This window comes from Apodemus sylvaticus, chromosome 20, assembly GCF_947179515.1.
Source record: "Apodemus sylvaticus chromosome 20, mApoSyl1.1, whole genome shotgun sequence".
NCBI lineage: Eukaryota > Metazoa > Chordata > Mammalia > Rodentia > Muridae > Apodemus > Apodemus sylvaticus.
Window position 1 is genome coordinate 50879820 of NC_067491.1, and position 27750 is coordinate 50907569.

The 27750-nt window shown below is 43.4% G+C and overlaps 1 protein-coding gene across 6 annotated transcripts in view; it reads left to right on the forward strand.

Annotated features, from left to right (window-relative positions):
* Ric8b (RIC8 guanine nucleotide exchange factor B) overlaps positions 1 to 27750 on the forward strand; it is a 97336-nt gene that overhangs the window by 25350 nt on the left and 44236 nt on the right. For all 6 annotated transcript variants that reach the window (XR_007974575.1, XM_052164818.1, XM_052164819.1 and 3 more), the window contains exons 3-4: positions 4474 to 5082; positions 14085 to 14179. Coding sequence is in view for 5 of the 6 variants with exons in the window: in XM_052164818.1 (XP_052020778.1) it covers positions 4474 to 5082; positions 14085 to 14179 (704 nt within the window). In the remaining variant the exon portion in view is untranslated. The remainder of the gene's footprint in view (positions 1 to 4473; positions 5083 to 14084; positions 14180 to 27750) is intronic.

The window sequence follows — 27750 nt, forward strand, 5'->3', positions numbered from 1 at the left end:
AAGGATGTCTTGTTAGCCTAGTATGAGAGAACTCAAGAGACAGGTTAGGCAGCAGACTGCCGGATAGGTTCAGGTGTTTGTTTCTCAGAACTTTCTTGTTCACATGTTGGGAGGAAAGAACCGACTCTTAAAGTTGTCCTGTGGTTTCTGCCCATGTGCAGGTGTACACACACACACACACACACACACACACACCCCACACCACACACTATACACCCCACCTCCATACACCCCATCCCCACCCCCACATACCACTACCCCACACACACATACCGCACATACACCCAGTACCACCCCATACATATACCACCCATACCCCCCACCCACACACACAAATGTTTAAAAAAATTTAAAGACTGATCAGAGGTTCTTAAATGCCAAACTGAAGACTTGGGATTTTTTGTCTTGTGCTTATGTATAATAGAAACCTGTGTTAAATGTTCATCACATGCCAGTCCTTATTTTATATGCTATATCTGTATGATATTAAAGATAAGTGTAGTGTCTAAAGAAAAAAATAACTTACCAAGGTAACCAGGGATAAGTAGATGGGGCACTATTTGAATCAATCAAGTTAAGTGCCAACTCCTGTTTCTAATTACACCATCCCGTCCTGGTTATAGGGTCCTCTGTAAGATGAACACATTTTAAGCCCAGGGTCAACCTTAAACAAGTAATGTGCCTTACTCACGTATGGCTTCTAACACTGAAGAATGCTAACTTGTGGTCAGATAGAGATACTCATTCGTACCCTATTGTGCTTACACATGAGCCCAGGACACTAAAGAAGTTAGTGTATTTGTATAGTGACCTTCAGCTCTTGATTACTGTTCTGTGCTCAGTGGGTCTGCGTTTGCATGCATCTCACAGTGCCCCTTTGTTAACTAACATGGAAGGTGTGTCAGCCTGTGCTAATTATTCAGTGCTTCTCAGACTGTGGTTTCTGGGCCACCAGAGGAGCAACATCATCAGGAAACGTGGTGAAGAGGCTCCAGCTTCATCCCAGAGCCACTGAGTCAGAAGCTGGAGGTGAGGTTTAACACTTTGAGTGGGCCTTGAGTGACGGTGTCGGCATTTGAGAGCCAGCACTGCAGTCTACTCTAGACCTTAGTTCAGGAGCAGATTGGAAGCTGGAGGTGAGGTTTAACACTTTGAGTGGGCCTTGAGTGACGGTGTCGGCATTTGAGAGCCAGCACTGCAGTCTACTCTAGACCTTAGTTCAGGAGCAGATTGCTTAATTTTACTGTTAAGTGTTTGTTATTGGGTTTTTTAAAATATTTATGTATTATTGTATCTAAGTACACTGTAGCTGTTGTCAGACACCAGAAGAGGGCATTAGATCTCTTTATGGTTGGTTGTGAGCCTACCATGTGGGTGCTGGGATTTGAACTCATGACCTTTGGAAGAGCAGTCTCTTACCCACTGAGCCATCTCTCCAGCCCCTGTTATTGGGTCTTATACTTTGACTTTGTAGGCCTACAATATGTTTTAAGCATAAAATTGCCCGGGCAGCAGTAGCTGGTGCCTTTAATCCTAGCCCTTGGGAGGCAAAAGCAGGCGGATCTCTGTGACACCAATCTAGTCTACAGAGGGAGTCCAGAACAGCCAGGGATACAGGAAGGAACCCTGTCTGAAAAAGAAGAAAAGTAAAGTCTATTTAGAGAATACTGATCTTTGCCTCAGTGGTAGGGTACTTATGTGCCGTGCACAGAGCCAACCCCGCTACACATTGATAAATACTGGCAGTGAAAGGATGCCTTTGAAATATAGAAATAGTAAAGGCAGTCAGAGAGAAGACTGCCTCTCCTGCCCTTTTGCTTGGTTGTAACATAAACACTCAATTTTTCTGACACAACTGGTTTCTTCTAAATTCATTTGACTAGAAGTTAGTGAGTCGAGTCAGATAGTAAGCATCTTTTAACTACCACTTGCTTGTTGCTTTTCCATGTTCTCTTTGTGGGTTTATGGTGTGCATCCATGCGTGTATGTGTCGGCACATGATAGGGTTACACATATGTGGGCAAGTAGGGGGTATGTGTACTCAGGATTAATGTCAGGCGTCTTCTCGGACATCCTCCATCTTATATATTGAGGCAGGGTCTCTCATTTGAGTCCAGAGCGCATCAGCCTTGTTCAGATAACCGGGTTGATCCAGGGATCGTATTTCTGCCTCCCACACCCTGGAATTCCAGGCCGTCCATCCATCGTGCCCACCCCACACGAATGCGGCTCTAGGGCTCCAGGCTCAGAGCCTTATGTTTATGCAACAAGCACTTGCAGTGCTAAGCTGCCTCTCCAGACCGGTGTGTTCTTAAGTACTTGTATTCTCAGAAAACGGGTTAACAGCTAAAGCCTGGTCTCTACAGTCATTACATGAGGTATGTCGGCCATGAGAAATGACATGCTCGTGAGAACCTAGGATTGACAGCTTCTGGGAAACAGAAACTCTTGTGTGGTTCTGGGTGGTCTGTGGTGAGCCTTTAGCTGTACGGTATAGACTCTGTAGGTGTCTTGACGTCTTGCGCTTTCTTCATTGGTTTGTTTCCCAGTCCTTTTGTTTGCATGCAACCTTGGCTGTTATAATTCACCTGCATGTTGTCTTCCCTCTGTGTCTGAAGAAGAAAGGAACTGTGTAGGTGCTTGTAGTTGTTGCTGTTGCTTTTAGTTTAGAAAATAGACATCTGTGTACTATACCATATTCACATATTACATCTTATATTTATTTAATTCTATAGTGTTATTCTTTATTGTCAGATGTATGGGTATTTTGTCGGTATGTATGTCTGCACCGTATGCTTGTATTATACAGTGCCCATGAAGGCCAGAAGAGGGTGATGGATCCCCTGAAACTGGAGTTACAGATGTTTTTGAGCTTCCATGTGGTTGCTGGGAATCGGAACAGGCATGGCCGGCTTCTGGAAAAGCAGCCAGTGCTTAAAGTCTAGACTGTCTTTCCAGTCCTGTATTCCAGGTTTCTCCTTTTCTTTTTTTTCTTTTTTTCCTTTTTTCTTTTCTTTTCTCCTTCCTTCCTTCCTTCCTTCCTTCCTTCCTTCCTTCCTTCCTTCCTTCTGAGACAGGGTTTCTCTGTGTAGCCCTGACTGTCCTGGAACTCACTCTGTAGACCAGGCTGGCCTCAAACTCAGAATTCTGCCTGCCTCTGCCTCCCAAGTGCTGGGATTACAGGCGTGTGCCACCACTGCCCAGCTTCTAGATTTCTTATGTAGAAAGATCATTTCTTTCTTGAAAAAAATTGTGTGGTAGTACAGACTGCTTGACTTTTCCTAGATCCTATCACAGGAGATGATCTATGTATTTGTTTTAAATTTGGTAGATCTGAAATCGAGGAATTTCCTTGCCTTATATAATTTTAATAACTGCTGTACATATGTACTTAACAGTGATGTTAAAACAGTAAAAGAAAGCCTTGCTAACGAGATAGATCATCGTGGTTATGGAATTTGTTTTCAGTTTGTCAAGTAAAGCTCTTTTATACCTTTATTTAGAGAAATACTTACATTTAAAATTATTATTTTCATTAGATGTATTAACATTCCCATATGACTAGGCTGTATCAGGAAGTTACATATGACCTTGGGGGTCTTGATAACATAATGTTTGACCCAGTTAATTTTTTTGTGAGGAGTTAAACTCTAATGCTAGGCTAATAGATAGAGATATTGGAGTACAGAAATAAATGCCTTAGCAGTAGAGTGATAGCACTTGCCTGGCTTGTATGTGAATGAGATTAACTTTGAGAGATGCAGACCTGCAGTTTACAAAGAAAGCTAACATTGAATTTTAAGGCAATGTTACTAAACTTGGCAATAATACAAATACTTTCGAAACGCAAGATAAGGGCTGTAGAGAGAACTCAGCTGTTGCAGTGCTTGCTGCTCTTCCAGAAGGCCCAGGCAAGGTCTCAGCACTCATCTTGCATGCCTCGTAACTGCCTGTAGCTCGTCTCGACAGGAGCCAGCATCCTCTTACCCCATGGGCACCCCCCCCCCCCCAGCTATGACAGCCCCTCAGCTTTAGCCTTGCCTTCCCAGAGGGAACAGCTCTGATTTACCCTCATTCCCTTTGCGCCAGTACTATGCTTTTTAAGGCCCTGTTAAGATTAAAGCTATCAAAGATAATTTATTCTGGTGATTTAAGATAAAATAAGTGGTTTTAAGAAATATCAAAACAGAAAACCCAGGATCCAGAAGGCAGCGACTGCATCTCCAGCTCATCCTGTGTCCCTGATCCACTGCGTGGTGCAAGTTCCTCACCCTCTCTGGACCTTAATTTCCATTTCTGTAGCACAAGTGAGAGATGTGAACAAGACAGATCTGGTTCTGATATTTTTATGATTTATATAAAAATAAAGCCAGTACTTATAGCCATATCTTTAGCCTGCATTGGTAGAAAATAGTCTGTTTGAAATCATTTGAGCCAAATAATGATTTTGGCATTCTTGTTCTTGTTTTTTAGAAACTCTGTGAAGGCATATTTAAGGTCCTTGTGAAGGATGTCCCAACAACATGTCAAGTGTCCTGCCTGGAAGTGCTCCGCATTCTCTCCAGAGACAAAAAGATTTTAGTTCCTGTAACAACTAAGGAGAACATGCAGATACTGCTGAGACTGGCCAAGCTCCACGAGTCGGATGACTCTTTGGAGAAGGCGTCGGAGTTTCCGGTCATCGTGGAATCACTGAAATGTCTGTGTAACATCGTGTTCAATAGTCAGATGGCACAGCAGCTCAGCCTGGAACTGAATCTCGCAGCCAAGCTCTGTAACCTCCTGAGGAAGTGCAAGGACCGGAAATTTATCAATGACATAAAGTGCTTTGACTTGCGCTTGCTCTTCGTCTTGTCACTTTTGCACACTGACATCAGGTCACAATTGCGCTATGAGCTCCAGGGACTCCCGCTGCTAACCCAGATCTTGGAAAGTGCCTTTAGCATCAAGTGGACCGATGAGTATGAGTCGGCCATAGACCATAATGGACCTCCTCTCTCACCTCAGGAGACAGACTGTGCCATTGAGGCCCTCAAAGCTCTGTTCAATGTGACGGTAGACAGTTGGAAGGTGCATAAAGAGGTAAGGCTGGGAGAGCGCACACGTCTCTCTGGAGTTCAGTGTCCGGGCTGTTCTTACAGCTGTACACATGAGAGGAATGCTAAGTTTGGAAATGGAAACAGTTCCCAGTTGCCTCTTTAGTCTGTTCACTAAACTGCAAGGTATTTCTTAACTTGCATTCTTTCAAGGGCTGGAGAGATAGCTTAGTAGTACCGAGCACTGGCTGCTTTTCCAGAGGCCCTGGATTCTGTTCCCAGCTCCCACATGGTGACTCACAACCATTTATAACTCTAGTTCCAAGAGATCTGATGTCCTCGTGGCCTTCGTGAATAACAGATGTGCATATGGTGTAGATACACATGCAGGCAAAACACCTATATGCATGAAATAGACTAAGACATAAGGAAGATGACCATTTTATAAAATGACAGACTGGTGAGTGGTGTAACCACTTGTCCTTTTTTGAGTGCTCTTTAAGAATGAGGTTCAAGTGACAGATTGGAGAGACAGAAGACTAATGGTAGGTTCTTGTGATGCCACTGTCTGACAAGTTAGAATAAACCCATTCAGTTGAAATTGACCAACAAAAGCTGTTGTCTGTTAGGCAGAGTGAAAACCACTGAGTGCACCTGTTATTACCCTTTCCAAGGGGCTTCTTTGTAGTGCTACCGAGCCCTGAGGGGCTGCAGCCACACACAGGCAGATATTCGTGTTTATATACAGTTCTAGGAAACAAGCTAATTACACTACAGAGTGGAAAATACTGTTTTCTAGACTAGACTTATTTCTTGACTAAGATCTTTCTCTGTGGCTTGGACCTTCCAACAACCCCAAATGAGGCAGGTGTGGTGGTTTATACGTGAGTTCCTGCAAGAACAGCACGCTAAATGTGAAATGTAGTTTCAGGAAACTCGGAGTTATAAGTCAGGGATGTCGAGTCCTTCCTTCATCCAGAATCCTAGCATTTCACATTTCGTTTGCAGTGGCCCTAAGCACCTAGTAGTTCAGCTCCTGCCTTTGAGGTTAGCACTCTGCGCTGTCCATTTGAAGTAACTCTCACCTGTGTTTTTGTTAGCAGTCTGCTGGAGAAGGATTATCAGCGCAGCTATAGCAGGAGCATACAGGCATCTGAGTTGTAAAGTGCAAATAGGTCTGGATTTTGAAAGCAAATATTTGAAGATCAGAGCTAGCAGCTGTTTCAGATGACTGTAGTGTAGTCAGCTTGTACTGAGACTTGGCAGGAAAAGATGTGGAAAGCCCACATGCTCCATTTATGCTTTGAAACCAAATATTTGGAAGTATTTAAAATGTTATATCTCTGCTTATTTGCTACCTTATGTGGTTATTTTTATTACACTGTTTGTTTTGGTGTTTTAAAGATCTCCATTTAGTTGTAAAAGCACCTCTGAGACTGTTGGTTTGCCATTGTTAGACTACATTGTTTGGATGACTGACAAGATGGCTTCTCCCTCAGTATCTATTTAGCAGTGTCTGTGTGGGAGGTGTGTGGTAAGGATCGGGACATGGCGATGAGCTTTCTGTAGTATGCTTTAGCTAAGTAAGAGGGATTGGGGAGCTCTAGAAAATGCTGAGATGACAAAGCCTAATTCAGTGTTCCAGCATGCTCGTTCTCCAAGACACAGGCTCTCCCCATAACAGACCGGTGGTCCTTAAATAGGTTTATCTGTAAGCCATGGGGCAGTTAGTGCAGCTTTGATGAAGTGTGTGGCATGAGTGTGACACTGGGCTAATACTGAAGCTTTCAGAAGTATAAACAGTACTGAAGATAGGACCTTTGACAACCTACTTACAAAGGAGTGTCTTCGTGTGGCTCCGTAGGGAACGGCCACTCAGCAGCTGCTCAGAAACACTTGTTAGAATTGGCCTAGGCATCGCAGGGCGCCCTGGCAAATACTAGCCATTGTCTTTGCGTTCATGAAACTTTAAGTTAATAAGCAGAAACAGGCGGTACATCAGCAAATCGACGTGTAACTAAGTTGTGTTTAGTGCAAGGAGAGGAAAGTGCCAGGATGGAGACACTTGTAGAGTTCTCTCCTGGGTCTGAAGGACGCAGGGACAGAGGTTTCCTAGAACTAAACATGATTTACAGGACACGTTCCTGTGCCTTTTTGTGGAGCAGTCACAACGCAGACTGCAGAGATTTCTGATCCAGTACAGAGAAATAGGGGAGGTGAGGGTGGGGGTGGGGGGAGGGCTCCACCTCCCCTGGAATTCAGTGTCTTCTGTTTTTGTCAGATTAAGGACATTTACTTCAACTGAGTGAGGCAGAGAAATGGTTAATGCTTTAAATTTCAACCAAAATATAGAAGTATGAAAAAGTTACTGAGAATCCACTTTTATAATAAATACTATTACTTTTCTGCTTAGGAAAACAATACACACTCAGGCAATCTAAGAAGGAGGCACATAAGGGACAGAAACTGTAAGCTACCTGTAAACTCAGCGCTCAGAAGACTGCACTGCTTGCAGTCTGGTTGGTCTTCTTCGCATACTGTGAACAGAGAGGCAACTTTACAAGATGCAATCACTTTAAATCTTCCTCTCTTCCCATGATGCTCTTGAAGAACAGTGGGCTTCAGGGCTGAGGTGTGACTTCAGGACAGCTCCTTAGCATTTGTGAGCTCCAGATTCGAGTCTCCCATTTGCCAAGATAAATCGATTTTAATGTGTTCCTCTGGCAAGAATGTCCCTGGGAGTGGCCTCGGGGCGAGTCTCCTAGGTTCCTCATCCCTACACTGAGAAGAGAAATTTTAAAAAGAAGAAAGGAAAGTTTGATAATGTTGCTGTTGCCACTGTCTCTTTAAACTTGTGTTGTAACTAAGATTTTGTTTGGAGAATAATAAGGTTCTGCATCCCAGACAAACTTGGTGCTACTCTCTCACTGAGAAATATTAGAGATGGTGAATCTCATGAAAGAACACTTGTAAGTTTAAAAGCACTTGTGAGTATAAACAATACCAATGAGTATAAATATGAAAATAGATTTCCTCATATTTACCAGCCTTTAACAAATGCTGCTGGCACATGTAAGCATGAATGTAATGAACTTTCTTGTAAGGTCTACATTCCTGAAGTAGATGGGCAGAGGACTTCAGAGGGTTTTTAAGATCTGTATTGCCTGGGTGCGCATCTGCGCTCTAGAACCCGAGGCATGGGACTTTAAGATGCGTATGCCTGTGGGGTAGCCTAGCGTTAGTTTTGGCTTTAGCTACTTTAGCAGGTATGTTTATGACTCCCTTCATTTGCATTTCACCCAAAGCAGATTAAAGACTGAGTGTTCCTTAAGGTTTAACAAATTAGCAGCAGTTGTTTGTGCTTCAGTGTTAAATTCCCATTACCTGCAAATGCATCCTAACTAATTAATTTGAAGATCCCTTTCCTTAAAGCTGTTTCATTTCTGCATGTGAAGCTAGCTTTTCTCTCTCTCTCCCTCCCTCCCTCTCTGCACTGTTTCCTTCTGACTCCCTTTCTTAAGACAGTGTATTTAAAAAAGTGAAATGGTTTCTCTAGCAGGTATAAGGTTAATTCTAGAAAGGGTAGTTTTAAAATAATCATGTCTTTTTTTGTTTTATTTTCTCCAGTATCTCTGTTAATGGAACAGTTCATGTTTCCCAGAGTACCTTGTCTTAGGTCACACTCCCTTCCCCGAGTGCCCGAGTACTGGTGCAGGGAAAAGCTGCTGGTTAGGGCCAGCAGATGAGAGACAGACAGCAGGCGCAGAGAAGTACATTTCCAGTGCTCAGAAGGTGCTGTGCGCACTAACAGCAAACACCAGAGACAGTCACTGAGAGCACCACAAAGGAACACAAGGCTTGCTCTCGAGACTGAAGGAAATGTGAAAAAGGACAGGATAGTTGAAAAACAAAAACTCCAGGCTATGCAATGCTTACTCATTAAATCATGTCAACAAATGCTTCTTGTGTGCCTAGTTTGCACTGGGTGCTGAGTGGGGCACCAGTGCAAGGTGAAGCAGCCTGCCCTCAAGGCACTGACAGTCTAATAGGGAAGTACACAGTGTGTCTGTCCTCCTCCACTCTGCTGCCGGCTAACAGCCGACCAGTTGGTCATTCTATAGACAATAGAGATTTACTTTTTCCTAGAGGCTGGGAAGTCCCAGATGAAGTAGTCACATCTGGAGAGGTCCCCCATACTGTATCATGTTATGGTGGAGATGTCACGTGGAGGGAAAGCCTGCATAAAAGAGTACATGGACGGCCAGGTGGTAGTGGCACATGCCTTTAATCCCAGCACTGGGCTGGCAAAAGCAGGTTGGATCTCTGAGTTTGAGGCCAAACTGGTTTACAGAGTAAGTTCCAGGATAGCCAGGGTTACACAGAGAAACCCCATTGAAAACAAACAAACAAACATACAAACGAACAACCCCCCAAAAGCAGCATATGGACGTGGGAGGGGCCCAGAGCTCTCTGGTGACAGCACTCACCTGTTCCTTAGTGCAGAGCCCTCCTGACTTTAAACACTCTTAAGGACCCTACCACCATTGCTACTGACATAGAAGTCACATTTCGATGTGAGTTTCAGAGGGACTTTTCAAACCATAAGAGCTCTGTTACAGAGTGTACTGTTGTTTTCTATATTTTATACACTTGACAATAAAGAACCACATTAACAGTGCACAGTAGAACCAACTGCCATATATTCCAGGCCTATGGCCTTTCTCTCAGGCATGGGTTAGCTGTTTTTGGATAAAAATATACAGGAAAATATTTTTGCAAGTTAAGTGGATCTTGCACAGTTATTGTGAGAGAGGAAATCAGTAGTAAATATAGACTCAAACTAAGAAGTGACGACTATAAGAGACCTCGGAGTTCCCTCCATTTCCATCTTTGATCCTGGCACCACCCCAGCCTGCCTGTCTCACTCTTCTTGTCTTTTGTCCTTCTCTTCCTGGGGCGTGTAGTGTCACTTCAGGGGAGAGGTGGAAATACTGATGTCCTAAAGACAGCTCTTCTGAGTCCTGAAACCAGGAAACAGGACTGTGCGCCGTATTTCCTAATGTTTCACAAAGAGCCGTTGCATTGACTTCTGGTGTTAGTGAGGTGTAAACCTTAGCTCCACTGGACACAGCAGGACCCTGAGGGCCAGAAAGCTGAAGCTGCTCTGGGAACTCACACGGTGATAGCCAACCGTAGCAAATACTGTCCATTCTAGCACGTTTCCTAAACAGTTTTTTTAAAAATATTTATACATATATACGTGTACCTGAGTGAGTTTAGACACACTATCTGCATGCCGGCTTTTACAGAGGACAGAAGTTATCTGTTCTGGAAGTAGAGTTCCTGGTGTTTGTAAATGACCTGATATGATTACTGATAACTGAACCTGCATCCTCTGCCAGAACAGTAAGTTGTCTGACCCACTGCGCCATCTCTTGAGCCCCTAAGCTTATTTTATTTCATGTCACTCTATTGTATGTTTTTAAGACTATGTAGCCCTAGTTGGCCTAGAACCTATGTAGACCAGCCTGGCCTCTAACACACAGAGACCCTCCTACTGCTGCCTCCCAAGTGCTAGGATTAAAGGCATGTGCTACAACACCCAGCTGCAAATTTTATCTTAAAATTATCGTGTGTGTGTGTGTGTGTGTGTGTGTGTGTGTGTGTGTGTGTCCGTGCGTGTGTCCGTGCGCGTGTGTGTCTGGATGTCCCCTCTGGTGAAGGCCCCATGAGCTGTCAAGAACCAAAAAGAACCCTTGCAACTACATACAACATGGCTCGGTCTTATGACTAGAGAGAGACTGGGAGTCTGATTTGTGACTACTGTCATACAACGTTTAGTGGCAACAGAACTCACTAATTTGACATTGGAAGTAAGGGCTTCGGCACATGTCATCTGTGGGATCAGGAGAGTTCTGGAGTTCTTAAGCCTGGCATTACATGATTTTCCTCTTGCTTACAATAGCTGCTCATTTGGTGCAAAGTTAATCAGCCATACAGTTAGAGTTTGGGCAGTTTTCTCTCTGTATATTATACTTGCCACTTGGATTAGAGTTTACTGTTCACCTGTTTAGCACATGCCTTCTCTCTTCTTGATAGCTAGTGGAGGAAATAAAGTTTAATTAAACATGTGAAATTACAAATTAGGATTTCCTAAAAGAGACTTTAACAAGACACTATGATATAGATGAGGTGGAAAAACAAAGGAGTTCTCAGAGGTAGAAAAGAGGCAGACAGCCCAGGTTCAGAAGGTGCTCTGAACAGCCTTAGGTGATGGATGGGCAAAGGTGATGTGCGGATAGAAAGTACAATTAGGGAGTAAGTGGTGTGCAAAAAAGGGACACGGGTGGACAGAGGTGTGTGCAGTGGCGGACTGGACACGGGTGGACACGGGTAGACAGAGGTGTGTGCAGTGGCGGACTGGAGACGGGTGGACAGAGGTGTGTGCAGTGGCGGACTGGAGACGGGTGGACACGGGTAGACAGAGGCGTGTGCAGTGGCGGACTGGAGACGGGTGGACAGAGGCGTGTGCAGTGGCCGACTGGAGATGGGTGGACACAGGTGCACGGAGGCGTGTGCAGTGGCAGACTGGAGACGGGTGGACACGGGTGCACAGAGGCGTGTGCAGTGGCAGACTGGAGACGGGTGGACACGGGTAGACAGAGGCGTGTGCAGTGGCAGACTGGAGGAAGACCAACTTGGAGAATTTCTTGAGAGGCTGGTCCTGGTCATGAGCCAGGTTCCTTGCCTCTGAAATAAAGAACTGTCTAGTGTAGAAGGAAGCACTACTGGGCATGGTAGTTAGTGCAATGAGAAGGAGTTATGCAGGGGTATGAGTTCAAGGACAGCCTGGTTTAAATAGTTAGACCCTGTCACAAAGCTGGAGATGTGGCTCAGTGCCACTGGCAACCAGGGTGCTACCCCAATTTTCAAAACCAAACAAGAAATGATCTTCTCAGTAATAGTCCACTTGGACATGGTTTCGTGGGCTTCATGTACTTGAGGGCAAGTAAGAGTTCTTACACATGAGAGAATTTTCACTCGTGTCCTGGGGATGGGTAGTGACACAACAACCATTCTTCCTGCCCTGCTGGTTCCCACCTCAGCCAGCTCCCTCCACCTCAGCCACACTACATTTCCCTCCCTCCCTCCCTCCCTCCCTCCCTCCCTCCCTCCCTCCCTCCCCCGTGTCCGTCTGTTATCCAGCGTTTTTTTTTTAATTGACATTTTTTTTATTCGATATAATTTATTTACATTTCAAATGATTTCCCCTTTTCTAGCCCCCCACTCCCCGAAAGTCCCTTAAGTCCCCTTCTCTTTCCCTGTCCTCCCACCCACCCCTTCCCACTTCCCTGTTCTGGTTTTGCCAAATACTGTTTCACTGAGTCTCTCCAGAACCAGGGGCCAGTCCTCCTTTCTCCTTGTACCTCATTTGATGTGTGGATTATGTTTTGGGTATTCCAGTTTTCTAGGTTAATAACCACTTATAAAGTGCTGCTGTGTGCCATTTTCTCTGCTCCCCACAGGACCTCATGTTTGTGGAGGTACGTGGGGGGGGCTGAGACGTGACAAGAAGCTGATGGACTCGTGCTTGACGAGTGCAAAGCTGTCCATTATATGACGGAGGCCTTTATCTTTCTTAAATCAATATGTGATGAGTTGTTTAAAGTATTTTCAGCCTTGTTATGAGTAGTGAAAGTGTATCTTGTTTGTTAGTCTGTGAGAAGCATCTTAGAATGACTGTGAATTATGTATGTGTGTATGTATGATGTATGTACACAGATTTATTTCACTTTAGGTGAACTTAATTATATTCTAAGAACTTTTAAAAATTATTGCCTTTGAGGTAAGTAAGAGATTCCCTTAATATGCAGGCTCTCAGGTGAGTTAGGGACTCACTGCTAGGCTCTGTCTCAGCAGATAAACTAGAGACCAGTAAAGGAAGCCACCCGATGTTCACCACTGGCCTGTGCACACATGGAGACATACACCACAGGTGCATGGACATAACACACATACACACCAAAGAAGAAAGAGAAGTTGTAATGGCCCAAGATGTCATTATAAATATAGAGGTAGCAGAAGTAAGGCAAATAATTATTAAAAAATTGGGTTATTTCTCATTGCTATTCCTTCTCTCTTGCGCTCTGTTTTTTTTTTTTTTAAAGATTTATTTATTTATTATTTAGTATGTGTAAGTACACTGTAGCTGTCTCTCTTCAGACATACCAGAAGAGGGTGTCAGATCTCATGACGGATCACTGTGAGCTACCATGTGGTTGCTGGGAATTGAACTCAGGACCTTTGGAAGAGCAGTCAGTGCTCTTAACTGCTGAGCCATCTCTCCAGCCTCTTGCTTCCTGTTTTTAATTCACTGCCAGAGAATAAATGTTAGAAAAGTAAGTGGATACAATTCTGATCAATCGTAGTAGTTATGTGGGGCCCGAAAAAGAAAAAAGATAAAAGAAAATGAAATTGGTGGCAATTCATGGTGTTGTATAACTATTGTAAACCCAGTACTTAGGAGGCAAAGACACAAGGTTTTCATGACCAGTTTGTTACATAGCTAAACCCTATTCTTAAAGGAGGAGAAGGAGGAAGAAGTTGTTGTTATACTCATTACTTTTGAAAGCTAAGTGATGAAAGTTTCATTAAAAAAATGGACAACCATATATAAAAGAACTGTTTCAATATATAGCTTAGATCTGTCTAAACTTTTGTTAGCTTGGTAAACTGACACAGTATACTACAAAGAAGAACCTAGACTATCTGGAAATAGAAAACCCATAAGTGGAATTGATAAGTAGAATTGATTTTTCAAAACAATAAAACAGGGTGGCTGGACAATAAAACAATAAAACAGGTGGCTCCTGGCGTTGCCGTTTCGGCGTGTGGTCGTGGCTGTTAACTGATGTTTGCGTGTTGTGTTGGGAGCGTTGGAGTATCTTGCCACATTCCTGCATGGAGAGCAGTGGTGTGTCCGTGTGCCAGGCTCCTTTGCTAAGGCTCCAGCTCCAGCGTTTCCTCTCCACTTTGTGTTTCCCACAGAGTGAGTCTCACCAGTTCCGGGTCATGGCAGCCGTCCTTCGTCACTGTTTACTAATCGTAGGTCCAACCGAAGACAAAACCGAAGAGCTGCACAGGTGAGTGACCTTTACGTTACATCTCGGTGAAACGAGTCACCCGTGCTTGATATCTCTGTGTGTTATTGTGATGGTTAATTACGAGCACAAGAAAGTGAAATTATCATAATCAGTCAGGGAAGCCAGAACTGTGCCTCAGTGTGAAATTTGTGTACTGTTCTCGTTCACTTTGTTATGTTTAACTCCAGGACCAGACTTGGGTGTTTGTTATATTCAGCAATAAAACCCAGAACAGCATTGAACACTTTGAGATTAACTCCCAGACTGAGCATGTTCCTAGTGGTGGAGTGCTTGCCTACCGCATACAGGCCCTCAGCAGTTAGGAAAAAAGATAACTTATTTTAATTGTCACACCAGCCTTTTGAGGTAGCTATTTTTTTCCCACAAGGTAAGAGAGCTGAGGTCTCCTTTTTATTACTAAACTTAACTAATACTTCCACTAGTTCATTTTAAGGGTATTTAACAAAAAAGTATATTCTATACAGTAATAAATAAAACAACAACAGAATAAGAGAGTCATAATGTCTTCTATAGAATATATTAGCTAAAGTTGAGGCACATGACTCAGTGGGTAAAAGTGCTTCCTATAAAAGTATAAGGATCTGAGTGTGAGTCCCCAGAACACATCCAGGGGCTGGGTGCAGTACCAGAGTGTCTGCAATCCCGGTGCTTTTATGGGGGAATGGGAATGGGGACAGAAGGGCATGGCTAGCCTAATGCAGCAGCAGGAGAACAGAAGCCCAGTATCAGACAAGGCAGAAGGCACAGACCAGGTGACCTGAGCTGCTTTCTCTTCTCTTTCTTTCTTGCTTGCTTGCTTGCTTTTCTTTCTTTTTTTTTTTTTTTAAGATTTATTTTATTTATATGAGTATGCTGTTGCTGTCTTCAGATAACACCAGAAGAGGGCATCAGATCCCATTACAGATGGCTGTGAACCATTATATGGTTGCTGAGAATTGAACTCAGGACCTCTAGAAGAGCAGTCAGTGCTCTTAACCACTGAGCCATCTCTCCAGCCCCCTGAGCCTGTTTTCTGACCTTCCTATGTGAGCAGCCACATTCATACACACACACCAGTATTCACATAGCTCTTTCTCTCTCTCTCTCTCTCTCTCTCTCTCTCTCTCTCTCTCTCACACACACACACACACACACACACACACACACACATAGAGTTATAGATACATATAAAATAAGAATAATCCCAGTTGTATAAGTTGTCTGTTAGAGACATTAGTGGAATGTCGTCTGGAGCTAGGGACGAACAGCGCAGTGCAGTATTGTCTACTGTACACAAGTCCCTGGGTTTAGTCCCCAGCAATGAAAAATACAAATTATCATCTTTTGAAAACAGTCGCGGAAGAGTTAATAGTCTCCAGTTCTCTGACTTGCTGTGGATTAGGTCTGTAATAACAAAACCTTTGACTTCACTGTAAGACTGCTAGTGCTGTATCCTATAAGAATCCCAATGGTGGCCAGGCATAGTGGCTCACGCCTTTAATCCCAGCACTTGGGAGGCAGAGTCAAGTCAGCGTTTCTCTGAGTTTAGGACCAGCATAGTCTACAAAGTGAATTCCAGAACAGCCAGGGCTGTTACACAGAGAAATCTTGTCTCCAATAAAACAAACCAAAGTGAAAAAACAAAACCAACTAACCAACCAAACCAAACAAATGGCATCTTACTAATGCACAGCTACAAAGAAATAGCCTTTGCATTGACTCTGCTTTATAAAGAAGTTAACATGAGCTTTTTCTATTAAGTTACCTCCTGGGCACTTTTCCAGATATAACTTAAATAAAAACTTTACAAACACACACACACACACACACACACACACACACACACACACACACACACACGTGCACGCGCACCCTCAAAACCCTTAGCTGTTATTTTTCAATCAAAACTACATAATTAATATAATTAGGTAGAGTAGTATGTTTTCTGTCATGCTGAGTTTAAAGGTAGATTATTTTTTATATAGTGTGTACCCTGTAGCCTTTCCAAATGTCTGCTTCATGATTGGAAAGTATAAATTCTGCGGTCGGGGAGGTGGTACACATCTATAGAACCAGCCATCCAGAGGAGAGGGCACAGCATTGTGAGTTCAGTCAGCCTGGGCAATGTGGTGTGAGACCCTGACTTCAAAAATGTGGAAATGTTTTCCGTAGCCATAGATCAAATTCCTTAATTTCTGGAGACAGTGCCCACATTATCTGCAATAAGTCCCATCTTAAATGACTACATTAAGTGTTTTTACCCTTTATGGGTTTTTTTTTTCCTATAAAAGAGATACTAACAATTCAACATCAAAATTCAAAGTGCTTTTGTTAAAAAAAACTTAACAGTATATTAATTTTTTTAAAAATCAGATAACCCAGGCTGAGGAACACACAGGCAGTAAAGGGGAAAATTCTGGCAGGCGGCAGGCAGGCAGGCAGGCACTGCTGCACTAACCTCAAGTAGCTCTGCCAGAACTCCCCAAAGAATGGCTTCCAGACCTTAGCACAGTGCTCAGCATGTGTCAAGACAGTACAACTACAGAGTGCTCAGGTTTTAAAAAAGTAATCAAATTTCTCTTCCTTCCTTTGCTAGACTAACCCTTTAAAAATCTTTTACTTTACAGAGTTACTTTGATAAAAGTTCTTGGCCCCCTGTGGGTGAGTGAGTGAGTGAATGAGTGAGTGAGTGAGTGAGTGAGTGAGTGAGTGAGTGAGTGTAAGGATGTGCTCAAGAGCACAGCTGGGATATGAGCGTTCCAAAGGTGCTCTTGGGAGCCTGGACTTCCGCCTAGCCAGCAGTGTGCCTGCGATGGCCTTGCCTGCCATGGCCTCGCATGCCCTTTTAATCAGAAGAAGGTGATTAGTATCAACTGAACAATGATGACTCCAGGCTAATCCGTTTAAACAGAGAGACCTGCTCCAGTGCCAGCAGCTGCGGGGCACCTACTGGAGGTGCCTTTGCAGTGACCTGAACACAGTGCTTTTGGAAAACTAGGAGGTGCAAGTCATATTCGAAATATTTATAAGTCCTCTTATTTTTGTGGGGGGAGGGGGTCCAAGACAGGGTTTCTCTGTGTAGCCCTGGCTGTCCTGGAACTCACTCTGTAGACCAGGCTGGCCTCAAACTCAGAAATCCGCCTGCTTCTACCTTCCAAGTGCTGGGATTACAGGTGTTTGCCACTACTGCTTGGCCCTCTTATTCTTTTTTATATAATATTTTTATGTTCATTAATTTGTTAAGAATTTTATTAAATTATTTTGATCATAGTCACTATCATCCCCTTGTATTTCATTCTTTAAAAGTTATTTTCAAGAGTTTTTATACTCCTTTTTTTCTTTTTTTGGGGGAGTGGTGGAGAATTTTTGTTTGTTATTTGGTTTTTCAAGATAGGCTTTCTTTATGTAGCCCTGGCTGCTCTGGAACTCATCCTGTAGACCAGGCTGGCCTTGAACTCACAAAGATCCACCTGCTTCTGCCTCCCACGTGCTGGGATTAAAGGCATATGCCACCACAGCCTGGTTCTTTTTTTTTTTTTTTCAATGCTTTGGCCTAAGAAACAGAGCAGCATAGGTAATCCTGCATAGGGTGGTAGGGTTGAGTACGAGAGGGCCTGTGAAGCCTCCCAGCCTAGCACTTAGTAAGCTCTCACAGCACCTCTGTCTGCTGTCACTGATAAGCACAGTGGCATTTAAATGTCACACTTAGTCCGAATGTTCTTGATTGCTTCTTGAATACATTTGATTTAGAAACCTACTTTTGTATGTATCCTCTGATCATATAAAGACACTTGTTTTCTGATATTCCATTTTTTTTCCTGAAGGCAGAAATTCCATTTATATTAGATGATAAAGGTGCTTTAGAAAAGAAAGGGCCTGATCTCTCTGGTCTGTGTCTCTGTGTGTGTGCCCCATTACTGTCCTCAGCGAGGTAAGGAGGACACAGGCCTGACGAGTGCACAGCTCACAGCAGCTGGGGTGTTGTTCCCGTTGTCTGCCTTTGTGTTAAACGACATCCCACTTCTTTCTCTTCCATCTCGGCTGTGTGCTCAGAAGCGCTGTCAGCACTGCTCACAGTGAAGAGGCCTAGCCGCTCGTGCGGGGCTCCGCAGACGGACACAGTTGGGCTTTCCTTTGGAAAGGAGGTAGAAGTGGAAAGGAGGGACACGAGTTGATGCTCGTGTGTGTGTGTGTGTGTGTGTGTGTGTGTGTGTGTGTGTGTGTGGCCCAGCATGGGTTAGCTTGCTGTAGGCACTCAGTTCTTCTGCACACTACTGATATCAGCATGTGCTCATCCATGTCTTTGATCCATGTGGAGTGAAGTTTTGTGTGGGGCATAAAACCCTCTTCTTCCATTTGCGTATTGGATACATAGCTTCAGCCACTGAGAAGGTTTTCCTTTCGCTGTAGCTCTGGGCCCCTATTGTGTGTTAGGCCATTTGTACCTTTCCTGCTTGAAGTACTAAGTTTTCAGACCAGAACTGATTCTCCAGGCCTTTATTTCAAGCTATTCAGTCACTTGACATTCCTTATGAGTTTTAAAACTAGGTTTTCTATTTCTATGAAAATGAAAATATCATTGGTAGAAATTATTTGAATTTGGAATATTCAACTCCTAACAATATTGTCTCCTAATCATTCAGATAGATAGATAGATAGATAGATAGATAGATAGATATAGATAGATATAGATATCACACCTTAAATATTTGAAAATGAGCTGATTTTATTTCCATTTATATTTATATGTTAGTAGGCACTTAGTGTTAGGGACCAATTTGAGCTTTAGCACTAAAAAAGTCAAAGCATATAGTTCTTTCTCAAAGGCTCACCTATTAGTGCATACGTGAATGTGGCCATCCTTGCCCCCTCCTGTCCATCTGCCCTGTGTCCCCTCCCCACTCCCGTGAACACTGCATCAGTGAGCAGGTGGACATAAGAAACAGGAGAGCACAGACAAAGATACTCACTTCGGAGAGGGCGGAGCAAGCCTTTTTGTTTGTTTGTTTGTTTTGTTTTGTTGTTGTTGTTGTTGTAATTGTTAACTCCCGTGGCTCCTTTTAAATTTACTTTCTGTAAATAAGTTTTCCAGGTAAGAAAGGATTGTTGAAACTGTCCCTCTGAGTGCTGTTCTAAGATGCCATAAGGACATCCATGGTGTATGCCCTGAAAGAACCGACACTAAATGGGGACACAAGACATAAATATTATGAAAAGTTAAATAACAACTCCAGACAAGAATAGAAAGACCTCGAGATAGTTTTGAGTAGTTTTCAGTGACTGATTTCTGTAACAGTCGGTAAAGAACAAGTTCACTGTGATCTAAAGTGAGGGTCTGTCTTTCTCATGGGTCTGTCTCTGGCCTGTTCTTGCCCACTTCCTACCTGTAGGGAATAAATTTTCTGTTATCAAAAGACTTACTACAGGTTTACTTCCTAGCCTGTGTATTCCTGAACATCAGTTCATCATGAATATCAGTTGAAGCCCTTCTCCCTCATATCCTGAGAGCCTCACCACACCCAACTCAGATCAGACCAACAGCCTCCACAGCCCTGGGGGAAGTAATCTAACCTGGCAGATGATTTCATCTCCATGCAGATCCTCGAAAAGCCGATGTCTGCTTGGCGTTGTCACTGCTCCTCTCAGTCATCAGAATCAGGGACCCTCCTCCATTTTACCATCTGTACACTTAGGACCTGTAGCCCCATCTGGGAAAAGCTGTGTCACCAAATAAGTTCCCTTCTTCCTTGACAACTTGTCCCAGGACTCACACAGCCCTATCAGCCCTGCTTTTACTTAGCAAGATGATTTGGCAACACGGGGAAGCGAGTATGATTGCGGGAGTCCTAAAAGTCTTCAGACTGTTTCTTGGCATAGTCATAGAAACCTCAAACTGTCTCTGCCCTTACTGCAAGACCTCAGGGAAGATACTGAGTGTCGTTCATGTAGGCTCTGTATAATGAGCCAGGCAGTATGTTCCCACCATGGCAGTCTGCCAGTTACATCAGTTTCTTCTGAATGAGAACGGTCTCACTGTGTCATACTGGGTGAGTTCATGGAATTAGATCTGAGACATTGGCCTCACTCTTAGGGGAACATTCTGCTTTTGACAATGTCCCTCTTCCTATTGTCAAACAAAACATTTTCATGGCACTGATCCACGCTTTCCCTGCCTCTGAAAGCCTACTGTTCTACAAACCAGATGGCTCTGTATTCAAAATAGTCTGCCTGCTTCTTCCCTAGACATCGCCTGCTTATTTGGGCCTGTGCCTTCGCTCCATCTGGAATTGCTGGAGTGCTTTTTGCCCAGGTATTTGTGAGGCTGGCTCCTTTTCATCATTTAGAACTCAGCTCAAAGGTGGCTTGTTCAGTCAGTCCCCCCTCCAGCCTCTCAAGAAAAACATGCCTGTACCTGTGCACATAGACATCCCTGTACCTTTGCACACAGACATGCCTGTACCTGTGCACACATAGACATGCCTGTACCTGTGCACTTATAGACATACCTGTACCTGTGTACACATACACATGCCTGTACCTGTGCACACATACACATGCCTGTACCTGTGCACACATACACATGCCTGTACCTGTGCACACATACACATGCCTGTACCTGTGCACTTATAGACATGCCTGTACCTGTTTACACATACACATGCCTGTACCTGTGCACACATACACATGCCTGTACCTGTGCACACATACACATGCCTGTACCTGTGCACACATACACATGCCTACCTGTGCACACATACACATGCCTGTACCTGTGCACACATACACATGCCTGTACCTGTGCACACATATACAAGCCTGTACCTGTGTACACATACACATGACTGTACCTGTGCACACATACACATGCCTGTACCTGTGCACACATAGACATGCTTATACCTGTGCACACATAGACATGCCTGTACCTGTGCACACATACACATGCCTGTACCTGTGTTACCACTCTTTCCATGGCATTCATCAGTAGCTAGGATATATTGTTCCTTTATTTTCTTGCTTGTTTAGTATTTCCTTCCTGAAGTGATAAGCTAAAAAAAAAAAAAAAAAAAAAGATGAGTCTGGAGAGATGGCTTAACAGTTAAGAGCACATACTGCTCTTATAGAGGACCCAAGTTCGAGTCCCAGCACACCCAGGTCAGTTTGCTCACAACCACTGTAACTACCTTAACTCTAGGGGATTCAGGACTCTCTTCTGGCCTCCAAGTACACTTAGCATATGTGTACATATACTGATACACAGTCAGAAATACTCCTTTTGAAAAGGGATAAAAGGTCTTCCCTGTCTCCTAGACAACTACACATATGTGTACATGTACTTACATACAACCATACATACATGCCTCACACACACATGCACATATGTAGTAGAATGTACAGTACAAATTAATTGACTGGAGGGATGCATGGGTAGAAGATGATCTTGCTAGCCACTTAACAGTAATCGGAGCGCAGGAAGGGACTTCCTCAGCCCTCAGTCCCACGGCAGCACCGATACATTGTTGCAGCCTCTATCTGGTCTTGGTTCATGCCGGTCTCACACATTTCCATGCCTCTCTTCCTGTCCAGGGCTGTTTTTACAACCTTTGCCTCCTAAGACCTTATTCCTAAGACGGCAGCATCTCCCTTTCTGTATATTCAGTCACTAGGGAGTGTTAAGTCTTCAAAATGTGAATATGCTAAGATCTATCTCATTTGTAGGAGAAAAAGAAATCATTATCAGAACTTTTATTACTGGACTGGAAGACGCCTCAGGTTAAAAGCACTTACTGCTCTCTCGCCAGTCACCTACTCTCAGCCACAGTGGCCGCGGCTCTACCCACAATCACGTGCATACACATACATACATACATACATACATACATACACACACACATACACATGCACACACACACACACACACACACACACACTAAGATGTAATAATGTTTTAGACCTTATCCCTCAGAACTGTTACCAAGTTTCTCACCATTTACAGCATTTATGAGTGTTTCTTGTGCTGTTGGTCTCCAAAGGTTTTGATCATCTCTAGTCCCTTCTAATAGGAAAACTGTTTTGAACACACCATCAAGTGTATTTATTTACATGCAAATTATGTTCATATATTACTATTTTATGTGAAATAAATCATGAATTATATTAAAAAATTAAACAAAGGAGATAATAAGTTAATTTTTAAAGTACATTTTAAAACCACAAGCTTATTATATATTCATTATATTCTCAGTTATTAGCCTTTTCTATATATTTACACATCTGGCATGCAGATCTGTTGCTACTTGTGATGGCTTCATTGCTAGCTCATTTCTCACAGTATATTGTATATATCAGGCAAAACTGATCAGTGGCACAGTGGGTATAAGCTCATATTTTATGTAAGCCCCACCTTTAAATTTTCAACTTTCATATTTATGTTTTATATACTAGATGATGTCTCACAGTAGAACCCTGGCTGGCCTCCAGCTAGCAACCTTGCCTCAGCCTTCGGAGTGCTGTGATTACAGGTGTCTGATATCATGCCTGATTAATTTACAACTAAAATTAAAAGGATGCATGTATATGTGTATGAGGTGGGGCACTCATGGGGATCAGAGGACATCTTATGGAAGGGGTTTTCTCTTTGCACCAGGGACTCAGCTCAGGGGTAAAGGTTCAAGCCCATCTTCTCTCTAGGCCATCTCCTTGGCTCAGTTTCCAAGTTTTTAAAACCCATTTCTAGTGGTGCATTCTTGTAACCCCGTCACTAAGGAGGCACAGGTGAGAGTGTTAAGAGTTCATGGTGGTTGCCAGCTCCTGGTGAGTGTAAGGCCAGTCCGCTGTGTGTGGGACTCAGTCTCAAAGGAGTTACATAGTGAATTAAAGGCCATCCCGGGTCACTTGAGAGCCAGTCTCAAAAATGAGACTTGATTTCGTGTTGTAGCCAGTTGGATGTTCCTGGCTTTGCTTAAGAGATAGTGAACAAAGGATTCTGCCATTTTCTTGTCAGGAAGAAAAAAAGTGCTACTGTTTTCCTTTTCAGAAATCACTTAAAGTGGTTTGCCCATTATATAAGATTTTGCTCAATTTAAAACTATTGAAGCAAGGCTGAAGATTTTGTGCAGGCATGTTTAACAGTTTTGAGGCTCTGGAGAACAGCTCTCTCCCTTACAAAAAGGCATGGGTAAGGCAATCTGTAACCTACCTGAGTGTAGCCAGTTGTATTATGACCAATTCAGAATGCAAGTGAGAGGCCAAGGGCCGGAGGCTTCACTGCTGCCGTCCCGCTCCCACGGCGAGAGCCTTTCCCTGCCTCACTGCTAGTGGGAGCTCAGAGCACCGTGTAAGACTCAGGCCTAGGCAGCCATGCCAGTGCAGCCGTTAAACAGCAAAGTGAGACATCTCTTCACCCTTTCAAGCAAAAGGAGATAAACAGGGAATATTTTTCTGTACCGCAGTGAATGATTTTATGTACCTCTGCAGTTGTATGTGTGTGCCTTATCCTACTTTACAGAATATTGCTTTGGACTTAATGTCTCTGTGGGCTTACTCGATTTATTTTTGGTCACACCAATCAGTTAACATGCAGTAATCAAAATCGTGCCCCTGCTACCTTACCTAGAAAACTCTACTGTCATCAGCAAACCAGCTTACCGTAAAGAGAGGCAGGAAGCTTAGATAGACAAGTGCAGTCATCTTCCTCTGGCCTGCTCGCCGCCTCCTCCCTCGTCTGCCTGCCGGACCCTCCATCTCTGTACCACAGGCAGCCTGGAGAAGTGAGAGGTGCTCTGAACAACAAAGCCACAGGCCTGACAATTCCTGTCTCATAATGTGGCGAATTCCTGTAGTGTTTGCATGAAAATGGACACATAGACTAGTGAGACAAATTAGAGAGCTTGGGAGTAAGCCTATAGGCTCTGAGTGTATAGTCAGCTGTCCTCACAGCCGAGCCAAGGACACATACACGCCCTTCAAGAAATGCTGTTAGGAAACATGGGTTTCTACATGTAAAATAATGAAGTTAAACTCTGGCCTCTCATCATGCACACACACCAAAATAACTAAAAAAATATTAAAGCCTTAAACATAAAGGCTAAAACAGTAAACTTAGAATACATAGGATAAATAAGCCCATAGACCTTGGTCTTAGCAGTGATTTGTGGGTACACCACCAGAAGAACAGACAACAGAGGCAAGAATAGCTAGGTGGGAATTCATGAACCTGAATGCCTGCAAGTGCAGAAGACTGCTAGAGTGAAAGCGCCCAGTGACATGTAGGGAGCTGGTGACAGGCGGCATCGGAAATGCACAGATAGGGGACTCCGTTGTTGGCTTGGCTTTGAGCAGTGTCTGTCTCTGTAGCTCACTGTGCACCCTAAGCGAGTCTTTAGCCCTGCTGTAGCCTCCTGAGTGCTAGGACTACAGGCCTGCGCAGCTATAACCAGCACAGGCCTGTTAACAGCCAAGAAAAAAGAGAGGGGGAAAGGCGGGAAGAGGGGAGAGAAAGCAAGAAGGAAGGACAAAGGATCTGAAGAGACATCTTCAAAGAAGATGCGCAAATGGAAACGTGTTTAGCATTACTAATCTGTAAAATGCAAATCAAAACCTTAGGATTCACCTCACATCTGTTACAGTGGCTGCTTAAAGAACACCACAAAGCTAGGATGTGGAAAAGGAGAATCTTTGTACACTGGGAGCAAGTATAGTAAAATAATAGAGCCTTTGTGCGGAAACAGCGTGGAAGTTCTTTTAAAGAGTGAAACTATACATGGCATTTGCTCCAGCAGCCACACCGATGGACGCACATTCAAAAACAGTAAACATCAGTGTCCCAAAGAGAACCTGCATACTCATGCTCATCATATCACTATCCACAGTACCTCGTGTCAGGCTAGACGGGAAGACTGTCTAAAGGCCTGTCAACAAACAGGTAATAGAAATATAAGGAGAGGAGAAAGATAGAGACAGGGTAGGGTAGGGAGATGGCTGAAATCTCTAGCAATAGGTAAGCAGAGAAAACGAGGGAAGTGTGTACATGTAACAGAACAGCATTCCACCTTTACAAAGAAGGAAATCCTCAAGTTCTTAAGAATGTGTGTAGATATAGAAGACACTAACAAGTCAAATGAACCAGGCACATGCATGATCCCCTTTTAATAAGGAATCTAAGCTAGAGACACGTACAGGGTGAGGTCCTATGCTGGGGTGGCCTAGGAGGGAGGCGTGGGGAGTGATAGCATCACTTAAAATATACTAAGTTTGCAGTTCTGACCTCTGATGTTCCTCTACAGCAAAGTCTACCATTAGCAATATTGTAGCATATATTTAATACTTAGTTTAAAAAAAAAGGCTAGATCTTAGGTGTTCTTCCCACAAAAGAAAAAATAAATAAGCCCTTTTTTTTTTTTTAATTGAAAGAGATCAGGAGAACCTTTTGAAAATCTTGAGATTTGGCTAGCTTTCTTTCCTGGCTTGAAAATATACATGTAAGGCTCAGGTAGGAAGAAAGTCTGTGTGACTGTAAGGCTCCTTCCTTGCTGCTGATTGGTGCGGGTGGCTAGCGTGCGCCTCACTGTCACTTGGTGTTTGTTGAGTTTAGAAGTTGATAGAAGACTAGATGTAAGATTGTCTTCACCTCTCCACAGCTGGTAAGCCTTCTGCGTATCAGGAGGGGGCTGGGAGCGTGAGCTGGGGGATGTCATGGCGCAGTGATTAATGGTCTCTCGGAACTAGAAAGGAGAGTGATATACACAGCATTGTACCCCCTGGAGTAGGAATGCAAACACCACTGTGCGAACCGTGCTTCAGCACCGACTTCCTGGAAGCTGCAGAATCTCACGCACTCTCTACCACAAATGAAACTGTCAAAGATGACAGAGCTCAGAAGGCTGACCTTCCTGCTGAAGAAGAACAGCTCAAACACAATGAGCCAGAAAATTAATTTTGTAGCCTTATGAGAACTGAGTTCAATAGGTAATGAGAAGAAAAGCCTTAAACATCCAAATATTTGTTGATTCCAGCTCTACATTTGGAATCTTAAATATGCTGAATTCTTAAAAATTCCTCCTTGAAGTGAAGGTAAAGGAGAAACATCCCTTTGTAATGGAGCAACAGTCTCAAACGCTTCTGTCTGGTGTGAGAGATTCAGAGGATCACACTGCTGATGGTTTCCAGAGATGGCTGTCTTGGGTTTAGGGGGAAATCTTAGCATTTCGGAATGGCTTGTACCAGTTTAGAGAGTAATTCTTAGGTAAAGTTCTTCCTTTCTCTTATCCCCAGTGACTCTGTGGTTTGTAATAATTCTAATAGTTTCCAAATGCTTAAGTGGAAAGCAAGCCCTTTTAAACTATAAATTAGGTACTATGGAAGCTTGCAAGGAAAAAAATGTGAGGTTTGTGTGAAAAGTGGTGCACTTTAACTGCCTGGAGAGTCCCAGACTGCAGGACAGAGTGTGGCACTGGCAGCAGCTTCAGTGAGGACAGCAGGGACTTATGCTTTGCCAGCAACCATTGTTCTAAGAACAGTTCGCTTGTTTCTTGGCCCACAGTTCATAACCACTTTTTATTCCTACTCATTTTCTGCACTACCTTAATTTAAACGGATTTTAAAAAATGATTTTTTATTTTTTCCATAATATAAAAAGAATATTGATTCATGGAAAATAAAGTCATGCTTCAAAAGGAAGGAAAAGAAAGTAAAAGAAAGAAAAACCTCTGTATTATTTTTCTATTTGCCTTATTTTTTAGAATGTCATTATAAATTATATTTTATGTTGCTATGCTCTGAATTAAGACAGCATTGGGTGGATTAAGCCCTGTCTTTGGTTTCCAAGCGGTTATACTTTCAAGCTACATTTGCAAGGGTTTATTTTTAGTCAGGATGTGGTTATTTTTAGACCGCTTCTGTGTCACTAGGAAATGTAATGCCTGTCTTTCCATTGTTGTTTACCAGGAAGTCCTGGGGTACAGGCTATTACGATCCAGCTCACACAGGAGCTGCCTCTCCTGGCAGATAAACTGTGAAGCAGTGTGTGGAGAAGGGCATGTACTTTGAAAACATGCCTCAGTCTTAATCTCTACTACCGTTTTATCCTCTTGTATACTGAGCACCAGGACAAGGTTTTGAGAGAATGCCAAAAATACAAGGTTTTGGGTTCCCCCTGCTGGTCTGCATCCCAGGAAGTCAAAAGGCCGCTAACAGATGAGAGAGCAGTGTGAGCCCGTGTGTGTGTGTGTGTGTGTGTGTGTGTGTGTGTGTGTGAGAGAGAGAGAGAGAGAGAGAGAGAGAGAGAGAGAGAGAGAGAGAGAAAGGGGGACCGCCATGACACTGCCATGTAAAAATGGGATGATTTAAAAATTGTATTCTGTACATTAGAAAAAAACCCAAGTCTTGATACTGTAGTATCAAGTATACTGTTTCTCTGTAATGTTGTTGCCTGTGATAAGCTGCGTGTACACATTGCTTCTCAAGTGCTTGATGCTGTAATCTAAGGAATAATAAACAGCACTGGATCCACAGAAGCAGTGCATGCCCCTGACGAAAAGGCAGAGCTGGCCTTGTCACAGTAAATGAGGGAG